The 19,997-nt window shown below is 45.3% G+C and overlaps 1 protein-coding gene across 1 annotated transcript in view; it reads right to left on the bottom strand.

Moving 5' to 3' along the window:
* Nucleotides 1-19,018, bottom strand: part of LOC143986495 (rho guanine nucleotide exchange factor 3-like) — a 62,243-nt gene extending 43,225 nt beyond the window's left edge. The window contains exons 1-3 of the mRNA XM_077484837.1: nt 18,682-19,018; nt 3,520-3,571; nt 3,386-3,439 (exon numbers count right to left, since the gene is read on the bottom strand). Of these exons, the coding sequence (XP_077340963.1) occupies nt 3,386-3,439; nt 3,520-3,571; nt 18,682-18,809 (234 nt within the window). The 5' untranslated portion in view covers nt 18,810-19,018. The remainder of the gene's footprint in view (nt 1-3,385; nt 3,440-3,519; nt 3,572-18,681) is intronic.
* Between the last annotated feature and the right edge of the window lie 979 nt (nt 19,019-19,997).

Below are 19,997 nucleotides of genomic sequence, written 5' to 3' on the forward strand. Positions count from 1 at the left end.
GTCCCCATCAACATGGGGGGCAAGGTGCTTTGGGGTGAGGGGGCGCAAAGCACCCATTATTTGCCACATTCCATAAATCAGTTTTCCATATGCCAAGTACTTGGTGCACCCTTAATAATTTATCAAAGCCCAATATGTGATGAGCATAAGATTACGGAATGGAATCGGTATTAGGTGTACAGGACTGAATTATTTTAACAGGGCTGTAATTAGGGATGCAATCTTTCTGCTGGTACTGCTACTCTAAAAATGGCATGTCGTGGATGTAATGAAGAGGTGTAATGAGGAGGTGTAATGAGGAGGTGTAATGAGGAGGTGCAATGAGGAGGTGCAATGAGGACGTGTAATGAGGAGGTGCAATGAGGAGGTGCAATGAGGACGTGTAATGAGGAGGAGTAATGAGGACGTGTAATGAGGAGGAGTAATGAGGACGTGTAATGAGGAGGAGTAATGAGGACGTGTAATGAGGTGGTGTAATGAGGAGGTGCAATGAGGATGTGTAATGAGGAGGTGCAATGAGGAGGTGCAGCAACAGAGGAAAGGTGTACCAGGAGGTTCAGCATCCAGGATTAAGCAGCAGCATCTGAAAACTGAATAAAAGAGGATGAGAGTCGAACTTCATAGTTAGCTCCTCCTGATACTTTATTCTGTTATCAATAAAGCAGTTGCATACATGTAATCTCCACCCAAAAAAACACATTATGGGTTTCACCTTGATGGGTTTGTTCACAAGGACAGAGTAAGTAAACTGCAAGCAGCTGAAACTTTGCTTCACTTGTCATGAATTGTGCATTTCTGAAAGAAGGATGTGGTTTTGTAAACATTCTATATATGTACAAAGCTATACAGGAAGCCCTGATGTGAATTTAAGAGTATTACACACATTTTAGAGACCTCTTTTATCAACAAATACATGATGTGCATATAAACTAATATAAACATGGAGATGGCTTTGCACTATTGTTTTAAAATTACACAAAAGATGCGAAACCTATCTGGGGCTTATTTAGAAAGACAGTGCAAACTTTTGTATAAAAAAAAAAAAAAAAAAGACAGTGCAAAGTGCGGTAGCTTATAGCAACCAGATTTCAAATTATATATGAAAGGCCCCTTTCACACGGACGATCCGTTCAGGCCCCTGACATCCGATCTGAAAAGTGTAACGGAGGAAAAAGCTATTTTTCCATCCGTCATCAGATCGGGTGACGACGGACACTGCGATCCCTCGTCATCCGATCCCCCATAGGGGAGAGCGGCGCTGTGACAGGTCCGTCCCTGCGCAGTGTGCAGAGACCGACCTGTCATCTTCCTGCTCAGCGGAGATCGCTCCGGCGATCCCCGCTGTGCAAGCGGATATCCACGGGGCGGATCAGTGAAAGGACCCTTAGGAAGTTTTTGGAGTTGTTGCCATTGATTATTACACCTTGCATCATGTCATCGAGAGGAGCAGAGGGCAGAGGATTCTGGGTTTGAAACCATTGTGTAGAAAGCACATAGAATAGGATTTAAGGAATGGAGTCAGTTTGCGGAAAGCAGAGGATTCTGAAATTAAAACCAATATGTAGAGAGCACAGGATCCTGGGATTGGAGCCAATGTATAGAGAGCAGAGGATTCTGGGAGTAGGGCCGCTGTGCAGAGAGCAGGGTATTCTGGCAGTAGGGCCGGTGTGCAGAGAGCAGAGGATTCTGGGAGTAGGGCCAGTGTGCAGAGAGCAGAGGATTCTGGGAGTAGGGCCAGTGTGCAGAGAGCAGAGGATTCTGGCAGTAGGGTCGGTGTGCAGAGAGCAGAGGATTCTGGGAGTAGGGCCGGTGTGCAGAGAGCAGAGGATTCTGGGAGTAGGGCCAGTGTGCAGAGAGCAGAGGATTCTGGGAGTAGGGTCGGTGTGCAGAGAGCAGAGGATTCTGGGAGTAGGGTCGGTGTGCAGAGAGCAGAGGATTCTGAGAGTAGGGCCGGTGTGCAGAGAGCAGAGGATTCTGGGAGTAGGGCCGCTGTGCAGAGAGCAGAGGATTCTGGGAGTAGGGCCGGTGTGCAGAGAGCAGAGGATTCTGGGAGTAGGGCCGGTGTGCAGAGAGCAGAGGATTCTGGGAGTAGGGCCGGTGTGCAGAGAGCAGAGGATTCTGGGAGTAGGGCCGGTGTGCAGAGAGCAGAGGATTCTGGGAGTAGGGCCGCTGTGCAGAGAGCAGAGGATTCTGGGAGTAGGGCCGGTGTGCAGAGAGCAGAGGATTCTGGGAGTAGGGCCGGTGTGCAGAGAGCAGAGGATTCTGGGAGTAGGGCCGGTGTGCAGAGAGCAGAGGATTCTGGGAGTAGGGCCGGTGTGCAGAGAGCAGAGGATTCTGGGAGTAGGGCCGGTGTGCAGAGAGCAGAGGATTCTGGGAGTAGGGCCGGTGTGCAGAGAGCAGAGGATTCTGGGAGTAGGGCCAGTGTGCAGAGAGCAGAGGATTCTGGGAGTAGGGCCGGTGTGCAGAGAGCAGAGGATTCTGGGAGTAGGGCCGGTGTGCAGAGAGCAGAGGATTCTGGGAGTAGGGCCGGTGTGCAGAGAGCAGAGGATTCTGGGAGTAGGGCCGCTGTGCAGAGAGCAGAGGATTCTGGGAGTAGGGCCGGTGTGCAGAGAGCAGAGGATTCTGGGAGTAGGGCCGATGTGCAGAGAGCAGAGGATTCTGGGAGTAGGGCCGGTGTGCAGAGAGCAGAGGATTCTGGGAGTAGGGCCGCTGTGCAGAGAGCAGAGGATTCTGGGAGTAGGGCCGCTGTGCAGAGAGCAGAGGATTCTGGGAGTAGGGCCGGTGTGCAGAGAGCAGAGGATTCTGGGAGTAGGGCCAGTGTGCAGAGAGCAGAGGATTCTGGGAGTAGGGCCGCTGTGCAGAGAGCAGAGGATTCTGGGAGTAGGGCCAGTGTGCAGAGAGCAGAGGATTCTGGGAGTAGGGCCGGTGTGCAGAGAGCAGAGGATTCTGGGAGCAGGGCCGCTGTGCAGAGAGCAGAGGATTCTGGGAGTAGGGCCGCTGTGCAGAGAGCAGAGGATTCTGGGAGTAGGGCCGGTGTGCAGAGAGCAGAGGATTCTGGGAGTAGGGCCGCTGTGCAGAGAGCAGAGGATTCTGGGAGTAGGGCCGGTGTGCAGAGAGCAGAGGATTCTGGGAGTAGGGCCAGTGTGCAGAGAGCAGAGGATTCTGGGAGCAGGGCCGCTGTGCAGAGAGCAGAGGATTCTGGGAGTAGGGCCGCTGTGCAGAGAGCAGAGGATTCTGGGAGTAGGGCCGGTGTGCAGAGAGCAGAGGATTCTGGGAGTAGGGCCGGTGTGCAGAGAGCAGAGGATTCTGGGAGTAGGGCCGGTGTGCAGAGAGCAGAGGATTCTGGGAGTGAAGCTAGTAATGCGGCAGTATCATCTTTATTCACCTTTTCATCTGTGATCTGGGCTGGTAAACTGTCTCCATGTTTCCTCCTCTTCAGCTAAAACCCAAAAAAAAAAAAAGCAGTCATTAGATACATGCCTAAGCACTGAGACCCACACAGTGCCCTGAACTACTTACCCCCGAGGTCTCAGACCCAGTGGTATAGGATCGCTCTCGCTGTACTGGAGCCCTGTGGGAGGCAAACAGATGGAATATTAGTCGTTTTATAACATCCTGCCTTGTAGCACTCAAAGCCTTCAAGAGGCCATGGCATTGAGAGTATGCTGGCGGCATATACAGTGCATCCGGAAAATATTCACCGCGCTTCACTTTTTCCACATTTTATGTTACAGCCTTAATTCAAAATGGATTCAATTCAAAATTCTACAAGCTATACCCCATAATGACGTGAAAGAAGTTTGTTTGAAATCTTTGTAAATTTATTAGAAATAAAAAACGGAAAAAATCGCATGTACATAAGTATTCACAGCCTTTGCCATACATTCAGTTCATTGGACATGATTTGGAAAGGCGCACACCTGTCTATAGAAGGTCCCACAGGTAACAGTGCATGTCAGAGCACAATCCAAGCCATGAAGTCCAAGGAATTGTCTGTACACCTTCAAGACAGGATTGTATGGAGGCACAGATCTGGGGAAGGGTACAGAAAAAGTTCTGCAGCATTGAAGGTCCCAATGAGCACAGTGGCCTCCATCATCCGTAAATGGAAGTTTGGAACCACAAGGACTCTTCCTGGAGCAGGCCGCCTGATCAAACTGACCGATCGGGGGAGGGGAGCCTTCGTCAGGGGGGTGACCAAGAACCCAATGGTCACTCTGACAGAGCTTCAGTGTTTCTCTGTGGAGAGAGGAATGAATGAATGAATGAAATACTTGTATAGCGCACAATGCGAACTGAATCGCCTCTAGGCGCTGTGGCGAGCTTTGATATTCTGCTAAATGAGGAAGGTCTTGAGTTTTTTCCTAAAAGCCAGGAGATTTTCTTCCAGGCGGATGTTGATTGGTAGCGCATTCCATAGCCGAGGCCCTTGGACAGCGAATCTCCGATCACCCTTGGATTTATACCGGGCTTTGGGCACGAGGAGGAGGTTTTTGTTGGCTGATCGAAGACTGCGGTTTGGTGTGTAATGATTTATTTTCTCCATTAGGTATTGCGGAGCTTCTCTATGCACACATTTGTGGGTGAGGCAAAGGGTCTTGAACGTGATCTGATTTTTTACGGTTAGCCAATGTAAGCTCCTCAGTGAAGGAGAAATGGATTCCCAGGGTTTTTTTCCTGTTATCAGCCTTGCCGCCGTGTTTTGGATCAGTTGTAATCACACAAGTTGATATTGTGGTAATCCTATGTAGAGCGAGTTTGCGTAGTCCAGTCGTGAATTAATGATTGTTCCAACTACCACTGCTTTGTCATTCTTTGGGATAAAAGGGATGAGTCTGCGAAGCATGCGCAGCAGATGGTGAGATCGACTCACTACAGATCCTATTTGTGCATCCATTGACATTTGTGCGTCTAAAATAACCCAGAGACTCTTGGCTTTGGTCTTTGGGGAGATAGTCTGCCCAAAGACGGTTGGTGGAGACCAGGAGGTTTTGGTTGCGGGTTATGATTTGGGTGTAAGATAAGAAGCTCTGTCTTTGATTGGTTCAGCTGGAGGGAGTTGGTGGTCATCCAGTCCTCTATTGATTTGAGGCAGTTTTCAAGTTGTTGTTGGTGATCTTTTTTTCCATTGATCCGGAAATAAAGTTGCGTGTCGTCAGCGTAAGAGTGGAAGCAGAGATCTGAGCATCTGATGATTTGAAGGTGTGGGCGAATGTAAATGTTGAAGAGAACGGGTGATAAAGGAGAGCCTTGAGGGACTCCGCAGGTGACTGCCCGAGTTTCGGAGAGGAATTTTCCTAGTTTCACTGTCTGTGACCGATTTCCTAGCAAGGACGCACCTTCCAAAAGAACAACCATCTCTGCAGCACTCCAACAATCGGGCCTGTATGGTAGAGTTGCCAGACGGATGCCACGCATCGTGTGTACAAGGGCTAAGAGCCAGCAGGTGTTCACCAGTGCCTCTAGTGGTGAGGATGGACTTGGCTGCAACTGGCTCCAGGTCGCGACCCCCAGGGTCCCCCAGCTCACACCCACAGTAGGCAACAGGAGGATAGGGATAGTGAGGGACAAAGCCAAGGTCGGGGCCACAAGCAGACAGGGATAGTCAGGGACACGCCAAAAGGTCAGGATCACAGGCAAACAGGGATAGTCAAGGAGACGCCAAAGTCGGTAACGGAACAACAGAAGAGCACACGGCAGGTAACAGGAAGCTAAACACACAAAGGTTGATCAGCAGGGTTGGCCTGCAGTGCACAGGTTAATATAGAGTTCTCTGATAGGAACTAGGGTGGAGCCATGCCAGAGGATGGATTACAATAGCAGTCAGGTGAGGGTCGGGTGGTCTCTAGAGATGAACACATGGAAACAGGTAAGCAGACAAACTCTATTGCATAACCATGACACTGTATGTATGCCACTGAGCTAAAAAATAGAATGGATTACAAGTCCAAATCCTCAGCTACCTTTTGAGATTTAGTTATTACAGTTGCAGCAACCAATCAACTTTGAGACAAGGTGTCCTTCCATATTGGTTGCCATGTGTTATTCCACCTTGAAGGCGGCAGTTGAGATGGTGCCCTGTGGTTTGTAGCAATGGACTCTTGAAGGTACAGTTTTGCCAGATGAGAATTTCCACTAAGCCGAGTGAGAGATTTGTCTAGGTCTGATGGTAGCAGTTTAGTAAATGATGTGAAGATTAATCCACTAGTCATATGGCATTCCATTAAAGGTCTAGTTTTGAACCAAAGCCACATCTGAGGCAGTGGCTTTGTTACCGTGTTTCCCCGAAAGTAAGACAGTGTCTTACTTTCTTTTTATCCCCAAAAGGCCCACTATGTCTTACTTTCGGGGTATGTCTTATATTGGAAAAAAATTATCGAATTTTTTGTTTTAACCATAAAATTAACATTTATTAACAACCTGAACAGTATTGTATTCACCACAAAACAGTTTTGCATACGGTAGGCGCGTCCTAAGCCGTCAAACAGCTCATGTGGGCACAGCAAAATGCAAACCTGTACCTACACCTGTATCTAACCCAGTGTGATACAGTACCACCTGCTGTATTTAATCCAGTGTGACACCTGCTGATACCCACTGGGTTAAATACAGCAGATGATACCCCAGTATGCCAGTGTGTATGTTTTACTGATGTATGATTAATACTGTGTGCATTACCGTATTTTAAGCAGGAGGCGGCAGTGACAAGTGCAGGGGACGGCGCGGTGACGTATGGAGAGGGGGACGGCTCAGGCGTGGGCAGGAGGTGGCGCTCATTAAGATCAGAGGGAAATGGCAGACGCGGCGACGTATGGAGAGGGGGACGGTGTGGACTTGGGCAGGAGGCGGCGCGCAGCTAGATGAGAGGGAGGCGGCAATACCCCCGTGTTTCCCCGAAAGTAAGACATATGTCTTACTTTCGGGGTACGGCTTATATTAGCCGACCCCTCTGAAACTCCCGATACGTCTTACAATCGGGGGTGTCTTACTATCGGGGAAACAGGGTAGGTAAGACACTGGGCTAGCAAGTAAAATGGTTGCAAGTTTTAATCCCCAGGTAACCACCTTTTCAGACATTTAAAATTGCAAGGACTTAATCTTTCTTATTAATTGCTATGTGTTTTTGCACTTTGTAGGCAGCAGTTGAGATAGTGCCCTGTGGTTCATGGCAATGGACTCTTGAAAGTACAGTTTTACCACATGGGAATTTCCTCTAGGTCAAGTGGTTAGTCTAGGGTCTGATGGTAGCAACTTAGTAAAATATTCAAATATTAAGCCCCTATTTGTGTTATTTCATAATATTAAAGCTCTAGATTTAAGCCCTACCCACCATATCCAAGTTCAAATCCTCAAACAACTACCTTTTCATGATTCATTTATTAACCACATGCCGACCGCCGCACGCCGATGTACGTCGGCAGAATGGCACGGGCAGGCATAAGGGCTTACATGTACGTCCTTGCCTGCCCGCCGGTCGGGGGCCCGATCGGGCCCCCGCCCGGTGCCTGCGGCGGTCGGTATTCGTTCGGGAGCGATCCCGGACGAGGGGACGGCCATTCATTCATGGCCACCCCCTCTCGGCGAATGAAAATGTCCGGTGACATCACTTCCTCTCCTGTAATGTAAACACAGGAGAGGAAGTGATGTATTCTCTCCTCCGTGTCGGTAGTTTTCGTTCCGGCACCGAGGAGAGAGGTTCGGTGAGTTGCACCAACACACCCCACATACAGTAGAACATGCCAGGCACACTCACACCCCCCCTTTACCCCCGATCACCCCCCAATTACCCCTGCCCCCCCCAGTCACAGTGACACCAATTGCTTTTTTTTTTTTTTTTTTTTGCATTGGTGTCATTTGTGACTGTAATAACTGTTAGGGCAGTTAGGGTTAGCCCCCTTTAGTTCTAATGTGCCCCCCTAACCCCCCCAATAAAGGTTTAACCCCGTGATCACCCCCCGTCGCCAGTGTCACTAAGGCTGGGTTCACATTGCAGCGGTTTATGAGAACGAATGTGATTCGCACCGCACTGCAGTGCAAATCACATCCGATCTCTGTGCGATTCGAGTTCAGCCAGATAGTATGGCTGAATTCGTGTCGCACCCGCCGCAAATTCGCACGGGACCCTTTTTTTGGCCCGCAGCAGAATCGGATCGCATGGGTGTTCACACCATGCGATCCGAGTTTGCAGATCGCACTGCGATATGCGAACTGATCTGGGGGTGTCATTAACATTTCACTGACACTCCCAGCAGTTCGCATAGGGCAGTGTGAACTGCCGCCGGGAGGCATGCGATGCGGGAACCCGCCGCGGATTCATGGCGTTCCCGCATCGCTCCAGTGTGAACCCAGCCTAATAAGCGATAGTTTTTCTGATCGCTGTATTAGTGTCACAGGTGACGCTTGTTAGGCAGGTAGGTATTTAGGTTCGCCGCAGCTTTTTATAGCGCCAGGGACCCCCATATACTACCGCATAAAGCCCCCTGATTGCCCCCTAGTTAACCCTTTCACCAGTGATCACCATATAACTGTTACAGGTGACGCTGGTTGGTTAGTTATTTTTTTATAGTTTCAGGGCACCCGCCATTTATTACCTAATAAAGGTTTAACCCCCTGATCACCCGGCGGGTGTCATTTGTGACTGTAATAACTGTTAGGGCAGTTAGGGTTAGCCCCCTTTAGTTCTAATGTACCCCCCTAACCCCCCCAATAAAGGTTTAACCCCGTGATCACCCCCCGTCGCCAGTGTCACTAAGGCTGGGTTCACATTGCAGCGGTTTATGAGAACGGATGTGATTCGCACCGCACTGCAGTGCAAATCACATCCGATCTCTGTGCGATTCGAGTTCAGCCATACAGATAGTATGGCTGAATTCGTGTCGCACCCGCCGCAAACTCGCACAGGACCCTTTTTTTGGTCCGCAGCAGAATCGGATCGCATGGGTGTTCACACCATGCGATCCAAGTTTGCAGATCGCACTGCGATATGCGAACTGATCTGGGGGTGTCATTAACATTTCACTGACACTCCCAGCAGTTCGCATAGGGCAGTGTGAACTGCCGCCGGGAGGCATGTGATGCGGGAACCCGCCGCGCATTCGTGGCGTTCCCACATCGCTCCAGTGTGAACCCAGCCTAATAAGCGATCGTTTTTCTGATCGCTGTATTAGTGTCACAGGTGACGCTAGTTAGGCAGGTAGGTATTTAGGTTCGCCGCAGCTTTTTATAGCGCCAGGGACCCCCATATACTACCGCATAAAGCCCCCTGATTGCCCCCTAGTTAACCCTTTCACCAGTGATCACCATATAACTGTTACAGGTGACGCTGGTTGGTTAGTTATTTTTTTTATAGTTTCAGGGCACCCGCCATTTATTACCTAGTCTCACTAGTGTACCCCTAAATTTAGGGGTGTCTACTTTCCAAAATGGGGTCATTTGGGGGGGGTTTGTGCCATCTTGGCATTTTATGGCCTTCAAAACTGTAACGCCCTTAGAAAGCCTGAAGGCGGTGCTTGGTTTTCGGGGCCCCGTACGCGGCTAGACTCCCAAAAAGTCCCACATATGTGGTATCCCCGTACTCAGGAGAAGCAGCAGAATTTATTTTGGGGTGTCATTTCACATACGCCCATGGCATGCGTGAGCAATATATCATTTAGTGACAACTTTGTGAAAAAAAAAAAAAAAAAGTTTGTAATTTTCCCGCAACTTGTGGCAAAATATAAAATATTCCATGGACTCAACATGCCTCTCAGCAAATAGCTTGGGGTGTCTACTTTCTAAAATGGGGTCATTTGTGGGGGTTTTGTGCCATCTTGGCATTTTATGGCCTTCAAAACTGTAATAGGTAGTGAGAAGTGAAATCCAAAAATTACGCCCTTAGAAAGCCTGAAGGCGGTGCTTGGTTTTCGGGGCCCCGTACGCGGCTAGGCTCCCAAAAAGTCCCACACATGTGGTATCCCTGTACTCAGGAGAAGCAGCAGAATTTATTTTGGGGTGTCATTTCACATATGCCCATAGCATGTGTGAGCAATATATCATTTAGTGACAACTTTGTGTAAAAAAAAAAAAAAAAAATTTTTTTTGTCATTATTCAATCGCTTGAGGCAAAAAAATAAAATATTCAATGGGCTCAACATGCCACTTATCAATTTCCTTAGGGTGTCTACTTTCCAAAATGGGGTCATTTGGGGGGGGTTTGTACTGCCCTGCCAATTTAGCACCTCAAGAAATGAGATAGGCAGTCGTAAACTAAAAGCTGCGTAAATTCCAGAAAACGTACCTTAGTTTGTAGATGTGACAACTTTTGCGCAAACCAATAAATATACAATTATTGACTTTTTTTTTACCAAAGACATGTGGCTGAATACATTTTGGCCTAAATGTATGACTAAAATTGAGTTTATTGGATTTTTCTAATAACAAAAAGTAGAAAATATCATTTTTTTTTCAAAATTTTCGGTCTTTTTACGTTTATATCGCAAAAAATAAAAATCGCAGAGGCAATCAAATACCATCAAAAGAAAGCTCTATTTGTGGGAAGAAAAGGACGCAAATTTTGTTTGGGTACAACATTGCATGACCGCGCAATTACCAGTTAAAGCAGCGCAGTGCCAAATTGTAAAAAGACCTCTGGTCATTTACCAGCAAAATGGTCCGGTCTGAAGGTGGTTAAAGTAACAAACTGAAGAAGCCCATAATAGTCACCAATCAACTTTCAGACTAAGTATTATTTCATTGTGGTTGAGTTGGGTTATTGTACTTTGCAAGCAGCAATTTGACACAGTTCCCCATAAACCTTTACTGTACAGAATAAGGTGCGTTGGCATGGACCATAGGGGTGAGTACATGGATTGAAAACTGGCTACAAGGGCGAGTTCAGAGGGTGGTGATAAATAGGGAGTACTTGGAATGGTCAGGGGTGGGGTAGTGGGGTCCCCCAGGGTTCTGTGCTGGGAACAATCCTGTTTAATTTGTTTATAAATGACCTGGAGGATGGGGTAAACAGTTCAATCCCTGTATTTGCGGACGATACTAAGCCCAGCATGGCAATAACCTCTCTGTGGGATGTGGAAACATTGCAAAGGGATTTGAACAAATGAATGGGGGGAGGGGCAACTACATGGCAAATGAGGTTTAATGTAGAAAAATGTAAAATAATGCATTTGGGTGTCAAAAATATGAATGCAATCTATAGACTAGGGGGAGAACCTCTGGGGGAATCTAGGATGGAGAAGTACCTGGGAGGAGAACCTCTGGGGGGGGGGGTCTAGGATGGAGAAGGACCGGGGGGTCCTAGTAGATGATGGGCTCAGCAATGCCAAGCTGCTGCTAACAAAGCAAACAGAATATTGGCATTAAAAAGGGGATCAACTCCAGAGATAAAACGATAATTCTTCTGCTCTACAAGACTCTGGTCCGGCTGCACCTGGAGTATACTGTCCAGTTCTGGGCACCAGTCCTCAGGAAGGATGTACTGGAAATGGAGCGACTACAAAGAAGGGCAACAAAGCTAATAAAGGGTCTGGAGGATATTAGTTATGAGTAAAGGTTGTGAGCTCTGAACTTATTCTCTCTGGAGAAGAGACGCTTGAGAGGGGATATACTGGTGACCCCACAATAGGGATAAAACTTTTTTGCGGAAGGGAGTTTAACAAGACTCGTGGCCACTCATTAAAATTAGAAGAAAAGAGGTTTAACCTTAAATTACGTAGAGGGTTCTTTACTGTAAGAGTGGCAAGGATGTGGAATTCCCTTCCACAGGCGGTGGTCTCAGCGGGGGGCATTGATAGTTTCAAAAAACTATTAGATAAGCACCTGAACGACCACAACATAGAGTGATAAGCAATGTAATACGGACATATAATTACACACATGGGTTGGACTTGATGAACCTGTGTTTTTTTTTTCAACCTCACCTAATAATGTAATTTAGCTAATGCTCAAGGTAACGTATTCCTGAAAATACAGTTTTACTAGATGGGAAGATCAACTGGGAGACTAAAGTTTTGTTAAATGATGGCAATTTTTTTTTTTTTTTTTAAATCAATATAAAGTTTCTTAACCTTTAACAGTATAATAAACAATGTAAACATTTCAAAGTATTACATTTATAGATTATGGCAATTTAGTACAATGTTTGAACATGAATCCACTGATCATATGGTATGCCATATTACAATTTTGGCTTGAGACAACACCCACCATCTGAGACTAGAGTTGGAGAGGGCTTTAAAATCTCCAGCCGGTTTCATTGCCTGTTTGGCAATTGATTGGAGGAGTTTCTTCCCCACTCTCACCAGGCTGGTAGAAAAGCTCCATAACTCTGGGATACTTCTTTCAACTAAGGCAATCTCCATATCCGGGTCCAATACAGGTAGTTATCTATTTTGTTTTGACTTTTTGACAAGCTGCTAATAGCTTTCTTTTTACCCATCCAACGTTTTTCATTTACATTCCCTTCATGGGTCACCCTTTAACAGGTGGTTATATTGTCCCTCTCTGCAGGCTCTCTGGGGTATGCGTTATTTAGTGGCCACCATCATTCCATATTACTTGATTTGTTTTATTTAAGCTTCTACTGGTCTGATCCTTAGATTTGTGATTTCATAAATAAAGTTTCTGGAGTCCGCGAATATGTGGTGAGATATTTTTCTATTTGTTTAGTCTCTGCACCCCTAGCTTATGGATTGTTTGATGTCCTTGTAATTAAACTTATCTGTACATAGAATATTTATAAAATTTCTTTCTTCTTTTCTTTGTATACTTATCCATTTAGTATTTATGGTATGCTGCATCACCTATCTTCTGAGGAAGCTCGATGGAGCGAAACATGTAGAGAAAATAGCAGCATTGTCATATTTGTAGGACTGGTAACATTCCATGTACTTATGATCTGTACCAATCCTGTATGAACTATGATGTACCGATATCTTTATTGATGTCCATGTCTTGTTTTTATTTTTTGTGAATAAAAATATTTTTTTTTTTATATGGGTATTCTCTGATTAACTCTATTTGGTACCGTTTAAAGTCCCGGGGTTGGTTACCCTCCAGCCCCCCCCCCCCTCGGGTTCTTTCCCCGTTTTTTCAATTGTTTTACATAATTAGTGGGATGCGGTACCTTTAATGTTGATTGCTTCATCTCCGTTTTTTATTATCTGAGACTAGAGTTTTGGGGGTATGTTGGTGATCTCACATTTGAAATGGTCTTGAGTTCAAATCCTCAGGTGGTTGCCTTTACAGACTTATTTATTAACATTGTACAACCTGCTGAAACCAATAGAAACAAATCTTCTTTTGAATCCACTTCATATCGGTTGCTATGGGTTACTACACTTTGCAGCTTGAATCATGGTTGAATTTAGGATGTATAGGTACAGCTTTCAGGCTTGAGAATCCAGGTCTGTGGTGCAGCATGTAGGATGGTGAATGTGGAATCTGAAAGCCATGAATTTGATTCCCGAAGCATATCAAACAGGTGTCTACTCAGAGCTGTTTTGGGTGAATGAATGAAATACTTGTATAGCGCACAATGCGAACTGAATCGCCTCTAGGCGCTGTGGCGAGCTTTGATCATCTGCTAAAAGAGGAAGGTCTTGAGTTTTTTCCTAAAAGCCAGGTGATTTTCTTCCAGGCGGATGTTGATTGGTAGAGCATTCCATAGCAGAGGCCCTTGGACAGCGAATCTCCGATCCCCCTTGGATTTATACCGGGCTTTGGGCATGAGGAGGAGGTTTTTGTTGGCTGATGGAAGACTGCGGTTTGGTGTGTAATGATTTATTTTCTCCATTAGGTATTGCGGAGCTTCTCTATGCACGCATTTGTGGGTGAGGCAAAGGGTCTTGAACGTGATCTGATTTTTTACGGTTAGCCAATGTAAGCTCTACATGTGGAACAGTACTTATGTGCTTGGTGGCAAAGGAGTTTCTCTTTGCAAAGAGTGGTTAAAGGAGCAGACCTTCTCGCTGTGTAACCATGATGTGGGTGACCTTGGCACCATGTGAATGAAGTCTCAATGAAATTAATTCTAGCTATGTAACCATCAAGTGGGAGTCCTTGAAACCATGTAAATGAAAACCACAAGTGGATACTGTGCCCTATAATGGAACAAAGAGGAACTTGAACATGGAAAGTTAGGTGCTGAAAGCTTAGGAATGAACCCAAAGTCAATAAGTGCACCATAAACATCCTAAGACTGAGGAAGACATTTTTGTGTTTTTTGTACCAGCGAATCTCATATTTTTCATCAACATGCGCTTCTCCTTCACTGAATACCTGCCAAAGATCTAGAGTCACAGGTTCACCAAAGCCCAACTGACCACTTCATCCCAGGTCCATCTGCCCTTCTGACAACCCCCAAAGCCTTGGTGCTACTTTGAGGAACAATCTTTGCTCATTCATGGGAATCAAACTTACAGGCCTGATTCACACTTCAGGAGCGTTCATGCGGTGCCACAGAATATGTCAGAAGTAGTTGCTAGTGCACCTATATCATGGATCTGGGCACTCTAAGCCTTTGAAACATAAAACTGTTACCACATCAGAGATTCAAACAAAGAAATCCATATTCCATATTCAACAGCAACACACCAACAACACGCACCCCAGGTAGCCAGCAATGCAACTTCTCTGTAGAACTATCTACTGAAGATGACATGGTGGAAACAATTGAAAAACATTTCGTTTTTTATTTTCCACAAATCAGTGCTGGGTTAGATATCCATTAAGCAGTAAAACAAAAGGTAAGGGTTAGAGCTTCCAAAATTAGACGCCAGCGGTGGCCACCATTTTATTCTTTTTTTTTTTATCCTGGCAGGTTAACTTTATGGGTCCAGGTTCAGTTAGAAAGCATCCACATGGACATTGGTTTCAAAGTACATCCAAAAGAGGAGTTTATTTTGACCAACAACCAGACTGAGTAGCTGTTGCTCCCCTGGCAGAAAGCTATTGGCACGAGTGCCCAGCCCAGGCCAATAGATGCATGTGACAATCAGATTAACACAGCACTCTGCCATGCCTGATCAACATATAGGCCTTCCAATATGACGGTCTGTGCAGGGACCCCATGGAGCACTTCAGAAATAAGAGTACATAGAAGCGTCTTGAAGTTTGCACTTTTAGGTGCTTTTCTCATTTAAACACAATCATCCAAGTGACAGCCTTGCTTTTAAAAAGGACTTTGTTAAAAAAAAAAAAAAAACCTTTGTGGGAAGGCACTGTTGGAAGTTGTTATTCTTGCTCTCTCAGAATGCATGTTACTGTAGTTCTCACCCATCAAGGGGCCCGCTGATTTTTTCCCTGATTAGTGCAATAGCAGCCAGGCACACAGCAACAGTCATTATTCTAACTTAATGAACAGTCTAAGCCCTTGTACACACGGTCGGAGATTCCGACAGAATGTGTCCGATTGGAGCGTTTTGTCGGATATTCTGACTGTGTGTGGTCTGCATCGGACTGTTTCCGTCGGAATATCCGTCGGACCAAATTTTCCAACTTGCCGGAAATATTTTCCGACAAAATGCTCCGATCGGACATACTCCGATCATGTGTAGAGAATTCCGATCGGACAAAGTGCCACGCATGCTCAGATCAAATTCCTACATCAAAGCTATTGGCTACTAGCCTGAACGTAGTCCCGTCGTAACGAAATAACGTCATCACGTTCTGAACGATCGGATTTTGCGACAACTTCGTCCGACCGTGTGTATATAACAGTTTCGGACAAAATCCGACGGACAAAATCCGACGGATTTGGTTGTCGGAATCTCCGACCGTGTGTACAAGGGCTTTGGCAGGGGACTCCAAACTTTCTAAACACAGGACCAGTTTACTGCAAGTAAAGAACTGACTTTAGGGGGGCCAGACTGTGCCCAGTGGAAGTTAACAATGCCCCATATTCTGTATTGGGGGAGAAATAGTATCAGTGGGAGGAGTAATGCTCCGCTGTTGGTGTCAGTGGCAGAAATAATGCCTCAAGGGCAGGATAAAGACACCCAGCCCTGGACCAGTTTGGAGACCACCGAACTAGTTGGACTTGTGTCTTTTTTAAACAAGACTAACTATGTAACTATGTACTACAGCAGTAGCTAGCGGCTGGTGTTTTGAATGACGGCAGCTGGAAAATAACACTGCCGTTCACATAGCACAAGCTGGCAGTTTATTACATTAGTACTGTGATGGCGAACCTCGGCACCCCAGATGTTTTGGAACTACATTTCCCATGATGCTTGACTACACTTCAGAGTGCATGAGCATCATGGGAAATGTAGTTCCAAAACATCTGGGGAGCCAAGGTTCACCATCACTGCACTAGTATCTCTCAGACAAAGGTAGCAACAATAATTCATACAAACTTATCCAAATTTGTATTAGTGACATTGGGTTTTTGGTTTTGGTGATTAACACTGAACAGCTAAAACAATGCTAAACAGAATACCAGTAAAAAACAAACATTAATTGATAATACATGAGAGTACTTAGAAGTTTTTTTAGAGCTAAGAAACAGTAAAGATGATGTTTTGGGAAGTGATAATTGTCAAACTGACAGCTGATTTCCTGTCCATTAATCACATAACCAAATCAGTCCAATCCACCCAGCACTGTACCTTTCTCACCCCTTAGGAGACATATTGTAGCTCAATCATATTAAAAGCCAGCACACTTCATTGGTCCCCTTTCTCAAAGAGACAGACATCAATGGACACCTTTCTAAAAGGTGACAGGCATCATTGTCGATCACCTAGGAAAAGGGTCTATAGAGGCCCTGAAAAGTTGAACGTCTTTGTTTGCAGTCTATATATATATTCTTTAAAATTCAAACTCAATTCAAATCCCATTATAGACTGAGCAATATTTTATGCCAGGGGACAATTCCGTCCTTATTAAATCTATTTCCTACACAGCAACAATCATCTATGCAAACGTTGGAATTTTGGCAATTACGGTCATTTTGGTGTACAATTCATTCAAGTAAGTCTCTGGGTAGAGATTTAACACAACTTGAAACTCTCCTGACACAAGATCAAAAACCAAAACATGTTATATCAGTACTACATAAGATGTTTATTATTAAAAATCACCCGGAGCCCCCAGAATACATAAATAAATGGGTTAATGAGATCAATGCTCAAATTGAGGTTGGGGAATGGGAGAAGGCATTTAATTTTTCTCACTGTTTATCACCGTCGATTAAAGCACAAGAGCCGAACTACAAGTTGCTCTCAAGATGGTATTGGAGCCCAGTGACACTCCATCGTATATACCCAGAAAAAACAGATATATGTTGATGGTGCCATACAGACAAGGGCTCATCGCTTCATATTTGGTGGGAATGTCCCCTAATTTTTGTTTTTTGGGAAAAGATTATGCAATTATACACAATACTTACTGAGGAGGTAATCCCAAACACACCACAAATCACCCTTCTCTCTATGTTACCAAGAACATATAAAAACATTAAAAAGAATCTTCTTGGATACTGGTTGACGGCGGCAAGAACTGTGATACCGCGGCACTGGCGATCAACTCAGTCTCCTTCGATAAACGAATGGGCCCAAGAAATGGATAACATAGAGAGAATGGAGATACTCTTAGGACAAGAATTAGATACGTATGAAAGGTGCCTCCTGGTTTGGACTCCCTGGAGACAGTATAGAAAATTGGTAAAAAATTGAGGAAAAAGGAGGGAAGAAATGGAAGGAAAGATTTTGCAGAGGGGAGGAGAGAGGAGAGAGGGAGGGGAGAGAGAAATGGGGGGGGGGGGGGTTGGATGTGTATTTTTTCCCATTTTTTTTTTCTCTTTCTTTTTTATATGTTAAAATATTCAAGATATGTTTGGGAGGGGGGAAAAGAGGAAATAAAATAATAAATGTGATTATTATGTATGTAAGTAATATATATGTTTGAAATTGTTTAATCATGTGTAATACTTTATAATAATTAAAAATAAAATTAGAATTAAAAAAAAAAAAAAAAATTCAAACTCAATACATTTTAATTTTTGAGTTTCATAGTTTCATAGTTAGTTAGGTTGAATAAAGATACCAGTCCATCAAGTTCAACCTGAGTGTCTACAATTGTCCCTATCCTTGTACATCGCACACTCACATTGGTCCCTACCCTTAAGGAGCCCACAATCCAAGGTCCCCATTCATATACTAGGGCCAATTTTTTTGACAGAAGCCAATTAACCTGTTGTGGGAGTTGTACCCAAGCTGTGTGCTGGCTTTCCATGTAAAATCACAGAACAGCGCCAACTGTCCCTTTTAAACACTGTTTAGCCAAAAATGGCAACTTACACAGAATGACAGACTGTACTGTGAATTTACAGTAAATAAATGACAAATACCTCATTATCTGTGCAGAACTCACAGTGTTATTAGTATTTCCATAAAGTAATTACATTACCCCTAATGCAAAAATAGGAAATCACCCCTAATGCAAAAATATGTGAGAAGGCTTTGGTGGAAGCTGCCATTGTGACCACTGACTTGCACATTAATTCCAAAAGAAGCAAAATTTAGATTTAGTAGAAGTCATTGCATTGAACTGAAACTAAAACACGGATCAGGAGTCAAAACATCAGCATCCAGCAGAGACCTTTTTTTTTTTCACAGAACAAATTTCCTTTTATTTAAAGTAGGTCATGCTAAATCCGTGCTCAATTATATCCAAAATTTGTCATACCAAACTTCGCCATCCTCCTCGAGGAATTCATGGGGCTTTTCACCTCCGTCCATGGTTTTCACTGCAGGTGCCATCAAAAAAGGTTGCCCCTGGTCTTCATAGTGAGCGTTGGCTCCATAGATCAACATTCATCTTGAATGCTGTGTGCCCCCTCGGCTCTTCTGAAGCCGTTCTCTAGTTTCCTCCCTGTGGCTGTGGCTTCCTGTCATAGGTAGCTGTCATGGTTCGATATGATAAACGACATCACTTCCTGGCTTGTTACCTCGGCTCACTGTGGTCAGCTTCTGAGCATTACTTCCTTAGTGAAGAGAAATGCTTCTTGACTAGAAGTTGCACCACAGAACGGTGTCGTATTTTACGATGAATCGTCCCTGGAGATGTCTGGTGAAAATAATTAAAGAGAAGTAATACTCACATACAGTATGCCATGAGTTAGCCATTTTGTGGGTCTGTGGGTATCTGGGTGGGTGTGGTCAGGGCCACTGTTAAAAATCATGGGGCCCCGTACAGTCTACCTGGCGGGGGCCCCCCACATAAGCCTGAACCTGAGCACCCCTCCCTCTAACCCGTGGACTGTGTACAATGGAGAAATGCAGGGTTTAATATACATATACTGTATATTAACGCAATAGAAAGTACAGCAGGGAAAAGACTTTCACTCTGGGCACGGTGAATACCCACAATATTTTAGATATATGGGAGAGCAGTATGCAGTATAGCCAACTTTATGCTCAGAGCCCGGGCCCAGTCTCTACCTCCACCTAACATCCCCCGACTCCACAAGTACCTGGTCCTGCTGGCTTCTTTTATCTGGGGTCCTCATGCAGTGCTTCTCCTGGGGTGGGGGGCTTGGATCCTCTAAGCGTGGGGACCGGCCAGAAGCTGAGCTCCTCTAAAACCTCTGCTCCTTCCACCTGGGCACGAAGTTGGACAGCCGGAAGCAGAAAGCAAAGTATTTAAACACTTTCGGGAGTAATCTGCAGCCGTATATGTCCAGACAATTACATTACACAAGTCCCGGCCGGCGTATTGATATAGAAGAGACTGGGACTTGTGTAATGTAGTGTATGTAACAGTTTGGACATACGGCTGCAGATTACTCCCAAAAGTGTTTAAATAATTTGCTTTCTGCTTCCTCCCACGCACACTACATGGGACCCTAGCTAAGGATTAGTATAGTCCCTATAATGTGGGAGTCCCCCCTTTGCCTCTGGGCCCCCCTACAGGGCAGGGCCCAGTACAGGAGGGCTGGTGGTCCCCCCCTATCAGCGGCCCTGGGTGTGGTATTAAAGAATCAGCGCACTGAAAAATATATT

The sequence above is a fragment of the Lithobates pipiens genome, unplaced genomic scaffold, assembly GCF_037356315.1.
Source record: "Lithobates pipiens isolate NorthernLeopardFrog02 unplaced genomic scaffold, aLitPip1_a1.2 Scaffold_166, whole genome shotgun sequence".
Lineage (NCBI taxonomy): Eukaryota > Metazoa > Chordata > Amphibia > Anura > Ranidae > Lithobates > Lithobates pipiens.